A 14,040-nucleotide genomic window follows, 5' to 3' on the forward strand; every position below is an offset into this window, starting at 1 on the left:
AAAATTAGGGGTGTAATGATTCATATTCCTTGCGATTCTTATTTCAATTCGATTATGCAAAACATTAACATTTTTAAATTCTTACACTATGATACACAATGTAAACAACATACAACCCTAAACCCTCAATTTTGGGATACAATGAGTGTGTCGCAAAAGGTTTGCTTTATTTGGAAATTCTCAAGGGGTGTTAGAAGGGCAACATTTTCACCACGCAAGACAAAATGGCGCACAAACTGCAAACGTCTTTACTCGTCAATAAAAAAACGCATATTTTAAAGAGTTCTGGATTCTGATTTCACAATATAATAACTCACTGAGGGCACTCTGGGAAAGATATGCAAAAAATCGAACCAAAATCGAAACGTGGAATCAAAGAATCGTGAACCGAACGGTCACAATCGCAATTAATCGAGAATTCGATTAATCGTTAAACCACTAGTTAAAATATACCTTTTAGCCCTTGTGAATACTCATTCCAACTCTTCACGACAAAGGAATGGTCCAATTTATTTGATGATGACCCAATCTCTGCTAAGCATAGCCAAGCTGCCTGAAAATGAATAGAAGTGATAAGAACATTACACAACAATCTGTTATCATGTGTAATATTGCCCACAATTAGGACCATCAAGCAATAGCAAACAGAAAGTAAACCTCAGATTGGCTGAGAGCCATGTCACAGAAAAATGTCTTGTGAGTTATTAATTTTCTGTGTTTCTTTAGAGAAATGTATTGAGAAAGTCTGAGAAAAATTGAGGTGGCTCATGTTTCAACAGAAGTTGCAGAAGGGCACACTGCTACACTACTGACTACCTATCACAGAATAGACAGCGACTAGCGTAGCCAATCAGAGAATGGCATTCATCATAGACCCCTAGCAGATTTATACTAAAAATAAATAGAAAGATGGAAAAAAAAATATACAGTGGGAGTTTGAAGAATGAAGTAACCAAAAAGTTTTCTAGTCAGTCTCCAGTTATCCAGATGGCTCTTGGACTGCCATGCAGTTTTCAAAAAACTACTTTTGACAATAAATAAGTTTTACAAATTTTCCATGTTCAAAAAAGGAGGCATTGGGTTATGCATAAAGAAGACAACTGGTTGTTCTTAGGTGATAGAAATCTCAGATTAAATACCAAAAGATAATGTAATAAGATTTAAACATACAACTAAATAAGATAAGATAATTTTACACAATAACAAAAAGTTCAATGAAATCCATACCTTGCTGTGTTCAGTGTCAATGTGAGACATAAGTGACTTGATCAGGTTGCCTGAGAGCCTGTTCTGTTTCGACCAATGCTGAAATGCATAGTGAAGATAACGTCTGGAAGAGAAATTGCGCACATATGCCACGTTAATTAAACAGTTCATGCCCATACAGTCATAAATACTTTCCCGTACAGTCATAAATACAGACTTTCCTCTGTCCCCAAGATGGCCATTGTGGAAACTTGACTGTCTGCACAACTGAGTGGGAAGAGAGACATCGGGCAAGTAGTGTCTTGCCCATGAATACACTATGAATGCATTGACCATAGATTGAACCACCATGGTCTGCTGGCTGCTATTGTATTCTTCTAACTCATTTGAATCTTGATAAATTTCTACCGACAAGGAGGGGCAGTTCAGGGTATCAATTCAAAGCTAGTTGAAGAACGTGGTCAAGGTCATTCAAGGGGATCAGCTCATCAGTGCTGATGCTAAATTCCTAGTCTCCGTAACATAAGATAATTGACAGCATTGTCTACTTCCCTTCCATAATGGAATGCTAGCACTGCTCCATCTCTACTTTCTGCGTTTCCTCCCCCCCCCCCTCCCCCCCTCCCCCTAGCACCCCCACTGCTCAACAATTTATCTGGCTGGCTCAACAAACTCCCAATAATCATCTGTTCACCTAGGTGTACAACAAATTCAAGCACATCACACAAAATATTGCCTTTAGTTAAAATTTATTCAAAATTTCACTTGCCTGACTTCTTGACCTGATGGGCTGACAACTCTATCAAGCAGATTCCAGGCAAGAATGTGATGTTGACCAGTTGATCTACAATAACAATAGTCATTGATTTGGTATCAGTCCTGAAGAAACAGTGGAGGACACTAACACTGGGAGATACCACAACGCTCAGTCCTTTAAGATATTTGAACAGATTTCGTATGTTTACATGTCACCAAGTTACACTAGCTAATTTAATATTTTAATTGATGCTTAAGATTTTACAGAACTGGAAACGCAACACAAATGTTCTGGATGGTTTGACAGTTTTCCATAGCTAAATTGTAAATACTACTAGGAGATTGATAAGTTAATAAAGATGGTGAATTTTAAGCTCGGTAATGAAATGTGAAGGTGAATTAATCAACATGGCACGAGCGTGGGACAAAGAAAAATTCTGAGTCCCCAACAGGAATCGAACCCATGACCTCCCAAACACTGGGCGGGCGCTCTATCCACTGAGCTACGAGAACTCATGAAGAGCAAGGTCATTTAACTGAGTTCATATATGATAGGTGTCCTGCATACTGCTAGGATCAACGCTATCGAATTCATCGTGAGTAGTGATAAGTTAATAAAGATGGTGAATTTTAAGCTCGGTAATGAAATGTGAAGGTGAATTAATCAACATGACACGAGCGTGGGACAAAGAAAAATTCTGAGTCCCCAACAGGAATCGAACCCATGACCTCCCGAACACCGGGCGGGCGCTCTATCCACTGAGCTAAAATTCACCATCTTTATTAACTTATCACTACTTGCGATGAATTCTATAGCGCTGATCCTAGCAGTATGCAGGACACCTATCATATATGAACTCAGTTAAATGACCTTGCTCTCCATGAGTTCTCATAGCTCAGTGGATAGAGCGCCCGCCCAGTGTTCGGGAGGTCATGGGTTCGATTCCTGTCAGGGACTCAGAATTTTTCTTTGTCCCACGCTCGTGTCATGTTGATTAATTCATCTTTACAATACTAAGGGATTGTTATTTATTTTCTGTTGTACATGGCCACATCAGCTCTGCTGTAATTTTTAGTGCCTTTAAATATATGCTTCTCCACTACTACCACTGCACATACTTCTTTTAAATCCAGCCCATTCCCGATCTAACAACTAGTCCCAGGAGGAGAGTACTTAGATTAAAAGTGATACTGATGTACAAACCATTTTTTTGGATATAAAACTCATGATTTTGAGGAAGTCAAAATATTTTGTAGTCCTTTTCTGGGGTAGTGAGATTCTGTTTGGATAACCTAGTTAAAGCTGTACTATAGGAGATGGTAACAAGGGTTAGGTCTGGCCCAGGATAGTTTATTTTTCTTATGAGCCTTCATCTGAGTCAAACACTAGGGCCCAGGAGTATCTCTACTATATTCCTAAGTGAAGGACTGGTCTACTGACCACCTCAGCTAGGTTCCCAATAACAAAAGTAAAAGTATGTTGTGTAAGGTAAGACAGCGTCAGATTGAGTGGTCCACGCCGCCAAGCTTATCTGATTTATATAGCATTACATGACTAGGAGTAACCCTCCTTGGATAAGATCATCTCCCACATAATCATAAACATTGTAATTACTTATCATTATTTAGTGAATGGTTACATTGTGGAGGCTCAAACCATGAACAATTTTTTTTGGACATTTTCTTGGTGAGTACAAAATGATAACTCTGCACATTAGCGAAAGTTGTAGCATTTTTACACAGTGAAAAAGATGATTTTTTTACATTGTATAAAGAGGTTTCCAGTATTCCAGATAAATGGGGGGTCTCAGATCAAAAACCCTACAAGGTCAGCTAGATGACCAGACAAATTACGATTTGGTGAGAACAGTGGGAATTGACCCATTCAAATTCCCTGTTGATACCCAACCTTGAAAACCTATCTGGAACCGTGCTTTCATCCCATGGTCACCAAAAAAATGTGCAAAAATATATGAATGGTTTGTGTGACCTTATTGTAAGCCATGCTACTAACTTTGAATAAGGAGCAATACTGCCAAGTAGCACTTCCTCCAGAATCTGAAAACATTTTTCTTGAGCTGTAGTTTCTCTGTCCATAACCAGTGGCAACACCCCATCGAGCCATAGACTGAAAGTCAAGAATGGTAGTGAGCACCAAGGCAAGGAAGCAATAATATAAAATTATATGGGTTTTCCAGTAGCATGATACATGTAAGTGATTATTCTGAATTATTTCCAAGTATCCATTCATTTCCGGAAGATTTAGCTCGATGGTTCTCTGATCTGTGCGCTACCAATTAACAAAATGCAGTCGATCTGATGTACAAAGCTGTGTAAACAGATGATCACTTTTACTATTCATCTCTGCTTGTGAAGTAATAAGTCATCCCCCCAGAAGAGCTTGACATTAATTTGGTACTGACCCCGCAACAAAACAGGTCAGGTAGCGGCTCTTGCAAGGCCCCACATGAATGGCACAATACCGATCAAGAGCTCAATAAAACAAATAATGGAAATAATGCCCCTAGCCTAAAAGTAATAACAGCAGCTTCACTATGATGGCAAATAGAATTACAAACTTACAAGAACTGCTACACTTCTAAACAGAGCTGCAAGGTCAATGTAACTGAAATCACAACTGCATCTAATGTTTGTGTGCCCACCCTCACCTGTGAACCATGGTACATGCAGGCCTTTCTTGAAGGAGAGACGTAAGTGATATCATAGCTTGCCTTCGCACGGACAGCGCTGGATCCATACAGCGATCATGTAGGGTCATCACATCCTAAAATTAACAAAATCATCTCTTGTCCACCGTGATAATAAAGGTATGAAACATACCACCTTTTGTAAAAGGTGAGACTCAAAATGATTGTACTGTCAACTTGCCTGTGCCCAGATCAGAGCCCTTGAAAATATGATAATTCTACAAACATTTATAGATGTTTGACTACAATGTAATAAACTGTACTTACAGCTTTCTCAAGAGAATCCAGGTTAAGGGTGATTACACTTTCTAGAGCCTTGAAAACAGAACAAGTATACATTATTGTTGACAGGTTTAAGTCACTTTGGATAACAACTTGACAGCAGAAACACTGAGGACAATGGTAATCTTGGCATTCACTTGCTAAGTATAAACCTAAAACTAAACTGAAAACAAGTTAGATATAAATGTTAACAAGGTTGGAACTTGATAAAACAAGGAATTAACTGAATTTGAAGAGGGGTGAATAGAGCGAATCTGGAAATTCTGCTTCGCAATGATAGAAAAACCCGACATTGAAGGATCAAAGAGCAATGTCGCTAAGAACACTTGGCTGCCCAAGCCCGTTAGAGTTGACTTGTACATGGTTGCCACATGCATAACTTTTAAAAATTCCCTGACTTTTCCCTGATAAAAATAAAATTTTCCCTGATCAAATAAATACAAAATGACAGATACTGTGTAATAGCGGCTTCTAGCTTCATTTTTCAGCTGTCCTTTCCACTCTGCTTCGTTTCCGTAAATATATCGTTGAGATCAAAGTGAACCCAAATGTTTCTTCTAGCCTTCAATGGTATTAAATCAGCCGTGTTAAATTATTTCAATTTTCCCTGGCTTATCCTCAAAATGTCAATTTCCCCTGACTTAAAATAAAATTCCCTAACTTTTCCCAGACCTTGAAGAATATTTTTTCCCTTCAACTATTTCCTGACCTGTGGCAACCCTGTTGTGGCATTAAGTGTTACAGGCTACAGCCCTTATTGACTGCCCAGCCAATAACAATAAATACACTTGAGCACAGTTAGAAGGAGGACAAAGAGGAAAGAATTGGTTGGTGTCGTTCATGACAAAAATAGACAATGAGCTGGTGTAGAATCATACAGTTACTAAAATTAAATATATCACACCTGTAGGGCAGCTTTTCGAACACCAACTTTTTCATCACATGTTCTTCTTCTGATTATTGAGCCAATGGTTCTTGTCTCTGCTTGTTGACCTTATGAGTTTACAATAAAGAAGGAAATCACCATTAGAAAGAGCTGAGATTCATCCTTAGTACCTGTATCACTCATTTAACAAAGTCCATCAGTTGCTCACCATTACTTTGTCTGTTTACTGTTGGTGTGCCCTCTGCTGGTCTTTTTAGTGGCTCACGCAGCATTTCTTTCACTCTTGTTACTAGTGAACTGTTTTCAGATGTTGCACACTGAGCAAAGTACTGCAAAGCTTTGGCACGAACTCTGAAAATAACAACAAAATTGCAGGGGTGAAACTGCTGCAATGCAGCATATATTTAGTAGTTATTTTCACAAATCCTTATGCAGCAACAACACTGGAAACAACTCTTTATTAATTAGAGCTTTCTAAGTTCTTGTTTGACTGTCTGTCTGTCTGTTTGACTGACTGTCTGTCTGTTTGACTGACTGTCTGTCTGACTGACTGCCTGTCTGTCTAACTGACTGCCTGTCTGTCTAACTGACTGCCTGTCTGTCTGATAGACTGACTGACTGTCCAAATAACTGTATGACTCACTGACCATCTTACTGACTGATGGATGGACGGACAGACAGACAGACTGTCTAATGGCAGACAAATCCCATTGACTGAGTGATACAACCTGCCTACCACCCAACCCTCAAGCTAACTGACTACATAATTTCATTTGGATTGACATGTGAAAACTTATTAAAAATCTGGCAAATTGTATTAACCTCACAATAGTTGACTCAAGCACAAGTAGTTTTGCACTACATACTTACGTTGGGGCCTTATCAGAACACCTGGCTATAACAGTGTCCAGCAAATACTTCTTACTAAGAAACTTCTTGATGGTGTCATAGGATAAATTCTCTGTAGGAAAATAAAAATACAGACCAGTAAGGATCTCTTAGCTGGCAAAAACAACAGCACAAATAAATGCATGTAAATTAAGAATAACTCTGCATAATTTGGAGGGATTTAAGCTATATGGCAAGGCAACATTTTTCTAGAAAATAGGTTAGTGAAACTTGGGATAGCTATTGACCATAACCATTAGAGTATTTTGATTGTAAGGGATTGTAATCATGAGCAAAATATCAGTATACCTATAACCTTCAAATCTGATGTCAAAATCTGATGGATTTTAGTAATCACCAAATTTAAATTGTAAAACCACACAATACATCCTGTTTGCAACCAGCTCACCCCTCAACCAAGATGGAATTAATCTAGTATGTTTAATGCAAATTGCAATGTCTACTTACCATTTGAAAGAGGTTGTTCTGGCTCAACCAACAGTAGTGAAATAACATCCAGTGCAAAAATTCTGTAATTTATCTGTAACAAAAAAAAAAAAACCAAATTAAAATAGTAATCACAAGAAGTTTGTGTTGTTGCTGCCATGTATCAACAACAGCAACAATGTTCAACAACATTTATTTATTCAGAAATAAAGAATGATACATTAATTTTGAAGCTTACAAATAGGGTATTAGCTGCTTATAACAACCATACAGCTAAAAAAATTAAGCAGCTACTGTATCTATAGGATAGAAGACAGAATTGTGGTACGACGTCATAAGCTGCATTAAAAATTCTGTCATAAGTCATCCCTACTGTAGTTATTAGTTATGGATCCTTGAAGGATCTAAAGAATATCTTAAACACATTGATGACTCTTTGAAGATATTGACTCAAATGACTTAGCAAAGATCCTTGCAAAGATAAATCCTAATGGATTATGAAGGAGTAAAGCAATTTTTGCTAAGAAGAATTGCTACAATCCTCCATATCCATCAGAATTGTGACCACCACCAAACGATTGTTGTAAGATCCTTAACAATTTGGACAGGATCCTGGAAGAACCAAGATCTTTGGGATTTTATTATAATAAAGGAAGACCATCAAAGATCCTCATAAAGGAAGATTCTTAACATAATTATTTTCATGAAAGATAAGCACTAACAGTACCTGGAAGCTTGAGTGATGCTTTTCCTTGTATTACAGCAGTTCTACAAAGACTTAAACCTAAATGCATAATGTTCCTTTATGTGCTAATCAGCTGTATGATATTGTCCACCTTAACCCACAGATCTCAGTCTTTTAACACTACACTTTCCTCACAAGCAATTTCTCAAAAAAAAAAAACCCTGCACCAAACTCCACAACAGAAAAACAAAAATAAAATGCAGTGACAGGTTAGTTAGCGGTACCTTGGCATTTTTGGAGTACTTGTTAATCCATTCCATAAGACTGGCAACAAGACTGACCGGTAGAGTTCTCACAATGTCAACAACTGCCTGTTGGATAAATTGCCCATTAACAAAGAATAAGAACAATAATTATTTTGTAACTATTGTCAAACATGCTGTCTGCTCAGTATATTGTACTGCAATAAATAGTATCCACCACTAGTACAGTCGAACCTCCCGTAAGCGACCTTCCAAAATGTCCAGCCTTGGTGGTCGCTTACGGAAGGTGGCCACTAACGAGAGCTTAGACCATACTGGATCAAAATTTTGCCTCATTAGTATATGGTGACTGCAGAGACTTATTCATAAGAAATGTCAATTTCGAAAAAAAAATACAGTACTTCTCATTGAAAAATTCCCGTCTCTTTTACTATCTACAAATGCAATAATGTTACAACACCTTATTATGCCATTTGCGCTCTATTATCTATCAAATGGTTGCTTAATGGAGGTTAAAAATAAAAGAAAATGTCAAACTTTTAGCTCTGAAGTGGTCACGATCGCTTACAAGAGGTGGTTGCTCACAAGAGGTTCCAAATATAGTAATTTGACTTGAAAATTTTTGGTATTTTGGAAAACTGATTGCTGTGGAGAGGTGGTCGCAACCGGAGGTTTGACAAGAGGTTCCAAATATAGTGATTTGACTTGAAAACTTTTGATATTTTGGAAAACTGGTTGTTGAGGAAAGGTGGTTGCAATCAGAGGTTTGACTGCCTAGCACTGTAAAATAATGAATAAAACATACACAATGTAAGTTGACTGTCTGATGGAAGGATAGACCAAATATTAGATGATAAACCCCAAAATTTTACCATTTTGTAAAACTTCGGGTTTTGCCATATTTTGTAAATAGATGACAAACATGTACAGAACTTTCACATCAAAAACATTTCACAAAGAAAGTCTTGCTTCTGGAAATGTTCTGTTAGTCATTTGTGATCAAGAGATGAAGAAAAGCTACACTCTCAACATTAATCGAATGGGTTGGACAAAAACTAATATTAAGTGGAAAATTTACAAGTGTGAATTTTTTCCTCAAAAGTGGCAGCCTGTTAAAGTGAATTTTTGCAAGTGGTTTTCAATTAAATAGAAAAACACTGCACTTTATTTTTATTTTATTTTATTTTCTTTTTTGCTACTTTGCACTTTGTTTTCAAGAAAACAAAGACCACCTAGTGAAGGGGTACTCAAGCGGAACAATACCACAAATTGACACATTCAAACCGCCATAACATGGGTTCAACTTGGTCGTTTTTCACCTGGTTTTTGGACAAAATTTGAATGCTGTATCTTGTTCATGCAGAGATCTAACTTGATTTTCCAATGTCATTCCTTCACTTAATGCAAATTTTCTTGACATCTCAACTGTTCTCTAGAAACAATTAAGAAATCCTTAAGCATTGAATCAATACAACGCTGAATCTCAAGGATTGACTCAGCCTGTTTAACAACATTGAAGTCATATTCCGCTCACCTTAGCCACAATGCTCCTGTATTCAGCCCGCTCAGGACATTTGATACAGAGGTGTTGAACAAGAACTTGACTTGCACTCAGCACTTTTTCATTTCCTTTACTTGTCACATGACTAAAAAGAAAGTTCACCCTCAATGTTCTTATTAATATAGTTAAACCCTGCAAGGTTCATACTCTTTTAAGCTGTTAAAATTTTCCATGACCTTTTCTTTTGGTGCATAACAAAGTAGGTTGTGAATAGCTCTCGTAGAAATTCAAATTTTCAGAACCTTGGAAGCACTATTTTGGGCATTTTGGTAAGAGTTTTTTTGCACTATAATATAGATGCCGTCAATGCAATTTCAAGTGATTATTTCAAGTGACCCCCCCCCCCCCCCCCCCTACACACCATATTTTTTCAGCCAGGTCCCTCTTTGAAGCAATATGTTTTGGCAACAACTTATCATCTTGAACAAAGCCTTGTTTTTAAAGTCACCTCTTTATTGTGGCTTCTGTATTCTTGCATGAACATAAGCTCAGTCAGTCATTTTCATGTTTAAAGAACTCCATTAAATCTATTAAACCACAAACTCGTTTACATGGCCAGATGTTTGTGACCAGCTGGTGGCAGCATAAACAAGGTTTCACTACACTGTCAATTGAAAATAATATTAATATGTTTCTACAAATGTACACTGAGTGTTACCAGATAAACTCAACAGCTTGATCCTTGATGGTCTGAGCATCTCTTGGGACGCCATTACTTGCTACTGACCCTCCAAACACCATAAGGATATTTGATATCAAGTGTCTAAAAACCTGCAACATTATTAAAATTGAACTTCAAATAAATTATCAGTGAACATACCTAGTAAATACTTTTAGTATATTTAATATCGATAAAGCTATATGAAAAAGCAATACAATTACATTACTACAATTACAAATTTGAAATCCTGTGCAACTTCTACCAGCTAAAAAAGGCATACAGTCAAACCTCTATTAAGCGGTCACCCTCCTGAAATAGTCAGGTGACCACTCAATAGAGGTTGACTGTTTAAAAGAGGTGATCAAAATTTGGCGCATTATGGGGAAAACAAAGAAACAAAAGTAAGCGCATGATCTATAGCTACTGTTCATAACAACTGCAGTGCAAAATATATCAAAGGAGTGCACGCATACACTAGTCAACAGATTTTATAGTAATTTTGTTTGTATAAGGCAAGCGTCAAGCTTCTTTGCCTTAAAGCGACCATTGGCAGTTTTAGTATCTCATTTAACATGAAGTGAAAAAAACTCAGTTATGGTTGTCTGTGATTTATTGTTGCATAACTTAATTTAGTGAAGCAAGTCACTGACTTACTGTTCAGCGCCACTTAGAGTTCTTTGTGACCATAAAAGTGTGCTCCAGTTGAACACTTTTAATGTGACAAAATGATCATTAACAGAGGTGAATTAATGTAAAATTAGCCAGTTGGGAAGTTCAAAGGGTGACCACGTCTGCTTAATAGAGGTCACCGCTTAATGGAGGTCACATATACAGTAAATGTGTGAAGCTAAATTCGGGACTTTGAATGGTGACCTCCTAAAAGAGGGTGACTGTTTAACAGAGGGCAGCTTAATAGAGGTTTGACTGTATTGTCTGTAAAGGGAGTTCTAGAAAATCTTGGTCCTGAGTTGCAGTGACAAGACAGTTCTTATTTCTTCTTTTTGCTGTTGAAACCTGTTGCAGCAAGAAATGGCAGAATATTGACTTATGTATACCTAATTTTAGAACAGAAGTGTCAATTAACTCATGTTTCAAACCTACAGTGCGAGTGACTGCTCCAACATCGCCATGAAAGGGTGAACAAAGAATACCGAGACCCTGCAGGAAAAAAAATGTTCGAGAGAACTGCTTGAGAGAACTTGAAAAGCTGTGGAAACACTGACCTGCAGCCCCTGTACCCACACCATTTCTTGTTCTCGGAAATTTCCACTTCAGTTTCTTAACTCCATAGAAACATGGAAAGCCAGTGTACTTACAATGTATGCCAAGGAAGCAATGGACTTGATTGAATATATTTGGCTCCTGAGGAAGAAATTTTACGAAAACCATGACACTAGTTTACATGCTGTACATCACTGCTAACACACACATTCCATAGTTCTCAAAGATCTCCAAATTGTACACAAGTCACACAACCCAGCCCAAAGCAGCCGACACCACTGGTATGTATCTTGGATTCCACTGCACTAAACTAGCAGACTAGGCACAGATTGCTATTCACTCTAGATGAGATGCAAACTTGGATTTAGGTTACCTCCCCAGATTTCAATTGCATTTACTGATTATGCCAATGTGCCCCACCCTCCCCCTCCCCTCATTTAATCTTGTGTTCTTGCAAAAGACCAATTACTAATGGAGATCACAGATGTCAAGGCTGTGGTCTAAGAAAAATGGTTCCTAACCATGAAATCCTGGGTGTCCAGCACTTATGCTTATATGAAAAAAATAAGTTTTTCCAGTCACCTAAGGTAAAAGTTTAACAACATGGGCAGCAGCAGCATCGGCTGCGGAGGACAGAACAGCCTGGAGGCAGAGAGCTTACGGCCCAATTCTCCACTTGGAGAACGGATAAATGATGATGAAGGTAAAAGTTAGTAACCTGTGGCACCCGGGCACTTCTAGTGCACAGCACTGGATGTGGTTATTATTTCAACTCAAATTTAGAGTGTAAACATACCCAGGAAAATCAAATGTGATTTGTTCACATGGCACAGCTTCAAGACGTGTGGTTTCCACAAGCAACTGGATGACATGATGAACAGCTTGTTCAGAATCTCTCAGGGAGTATCCATTTAACAGCATTACAAAATCCTAAAAAAATCAATAAAACATTACTGTCTTGAGTGAAGAGAATTAAATTGGAAATTAAAGGAATCCTCCAGTGCTGTTGGAACAAAGTTCATACAATACATGTACATAATTGTCCAAAATATTGTCTAAGCTGAAAAATCATATAATATAGCTCTTGTGAGGTGTGGCATTCATAGTGTCTGCCATTTTGATAAAAAAAAAAAAGAGCAATTAGCTCTTTAATCACTAACATTTGCACGTAATTTTCTGTGACAAGATTAAACTTAGTTCTCCTTTGTTTTCAGTGAATTTTCCGTTTGGACTCGCCAAATACTTCCATCAAATAAAAAGTAAATTTGTTCCAGCAGTGGAGAATTTCTTAATGAAATGAATCCTCCTCTGTTTTACCTGTAATAATGCCAACAGCTTGACTTTCACTTTTGCCTTTGCTTCTTCAGTGTTAATCTGCCCGGAGACTTCATCATCCTCATCATCACTGCTGCCGTCAGTGTCATTATCGGAAGCATCTTCTATCTCCATACCATCATTGTCATCTTCTGAAATCAAAATATACTATTAATAGTGTTAAGATGTGCTGTTCCCAAGGTCTTTCTTCCTCCCACCCCTGTTAATTACTCCAGGTGGCAGGAAGAAGAAGAAGAAGAAGAATCCTGTGAACAAAGTTGGTGGCTAAGCTGAAATGACATAGAGCTCAGCAAGGACATTTTTGAGCCATGAACATCGACTGGAACTTTATGTTCTTCCAGTTACATGTTTTCAACATCAAACAATAATCTAGAAAGCTCTCTTGTTAGCATTGTAACTTGAAGGTTTCAATGAAAAGTCAATAACAAGCACACTAAGAAAAAGAAAATCAACTTCCAGGTCACTTCCATCTCTCAAAAACGTTGCGATTAAGCTCCATAATAAACACTGAAACACTTCAAATTCTTTACACGTCCAAAAGAACTGGTTGACCAAGCTCAAGCAGTAAGAGATCTGATGTTATAAAAACATATTCAGCCACATTTTATATAACCTTACCACTTCTTCCACGCCTTGTTTTTGCTTTGCGTCCTGTTGAAGTGGCCTCTTCTCGTCTCTTCCTCTTATTTGTTTCTGAAGTTAATACATTGATACAACATTGAAATTCAATTTGAATCTTTGATACAGATGATGCTATGTAAAAAGGGCTTATTCGTATTCCAGGATTGGACTGGAACTAGCTTGTCATGAAGGCTCATGTGGGAGAATATCATTAAAAAGAGATAAATGTCACTTACATTTGAAGACTCCCCGCATTAGCCTCGAGTTGTAAGCTAGTTTCAGTCCCATACTGCGAATACTAAAATGGGCTGCTGCAACAGTCAACATGTAGCAAACAACTAAGTTAGAAACCCAAACTGGTTTTAGCTCGCATTCAGTGCTTGACATACAAAGCAATTTGAGAGGATTTTGAACAAATTCAGAAATTTTTGTAAGTTTCTTCAATAATTCCCTGAAGATCCTGTTGCATCCCCAAATAATATTTAGAACTACTGCATGTGACCTTGAAAGTGTTCTTGAG

The 14,040-nt window shown here is 37.7% G+C and overlaps 1 protein-coding gene across 4 annotated transcripts in view; it reads right to left on the reverse strand.

The window, feature by feature from the left end:
- LOC110040358 (condensin-2 complex subunit D3-L-like) overlaps window positions 1-14,040 on the reverse strand; it is a 44,600-nt gene that overhangs the window by 22,837 nt on the left and 7,723 nt on the right. For 2 of the 4 annotated variants that reach the window (XM_089276993.1, XM_089276992.1), the window contains exons 3-20: window positions 13,518-13,592; window positions 12,882-13,046; window positions 12,361-12,494; window positions 11,660-11,705; window positions 11,445-11,501; window positions 10,341-10,453; window positions 9,656-9,767; window positions 8,143-8,229; window positions 7,195-7,267; window positions 6,709-6,799; window positions 6,047-6,189; window positions 5,857-5,945; window positions 4,938-4,985; window positions 4,632-4,747; window positions 3,977-4,090; window positions 1,976-2,050; window positions 1,228-1,330; window positions 454-553 (exon numbers count right to left, since the gene is read on the reverse strand). In XM_089276993.1, the coding sequence (XP_089133119.1) occupies window positions 454-553; window positions 1,228-1,330; window positions 1,976-2,050; window positions 3,977-4,090; window positions 4,632-4,747; window positions 4,938-4,985; window positions 5,857-5,945; window positions 6,047-6,189; window positions 6,709-6,799; window positions 7,195-7,267; window positions 8,143-8,229; window positions 9,656-9,767; window positions 10,341-10,453; window positions 11,445-11,501; window positions 11,660-11,705; window positions 12,361-12,494; window positions 12,882-13,046; window positions 13,518-13,592 (1,741 nt within the window). The remainder of the gene's footprint in view (window positions 1-453; window positions 554-1,227; window positions 1,331-1,975; window positions 2,051-3,976; window positions 4,091-4,631; window positions 4,748-4,937; window positions 4,986-5,856; window positions 5,946-6,046; window positions 6,190-6,708; window positions 6,800-7,194; window positions 7,268-8,142; window positions 8,230-9,655; window positions 9,768-10,340; window positions 10,454-11,444; window positions 11,502-11,659; window positions 11,706-12,360; window positions 12,495-12,881; window positions 13,047-13,517; window positions 13,593-14,040) is intronic. The other 2 variants (XM_089276991.1, XM_089276990.1) reach the window with 2 other exon arrangements.

This window comes from Orbicella faveolata, unplaced genomic scaffold (assembly GCF_042242905.1).
Source record: "Orbicella faveolata isolate gen_17 unplaced genomic scaffold, um_ofav_v1 contig_46, whole genome shotgun sequence".
Taxonomy (NCBI): Eukaryota; Metazoa; Cnidaria; class Anthozoa; order Scleractinia; family Merulinidae; genus Orbicella; species Orbicella faveolata.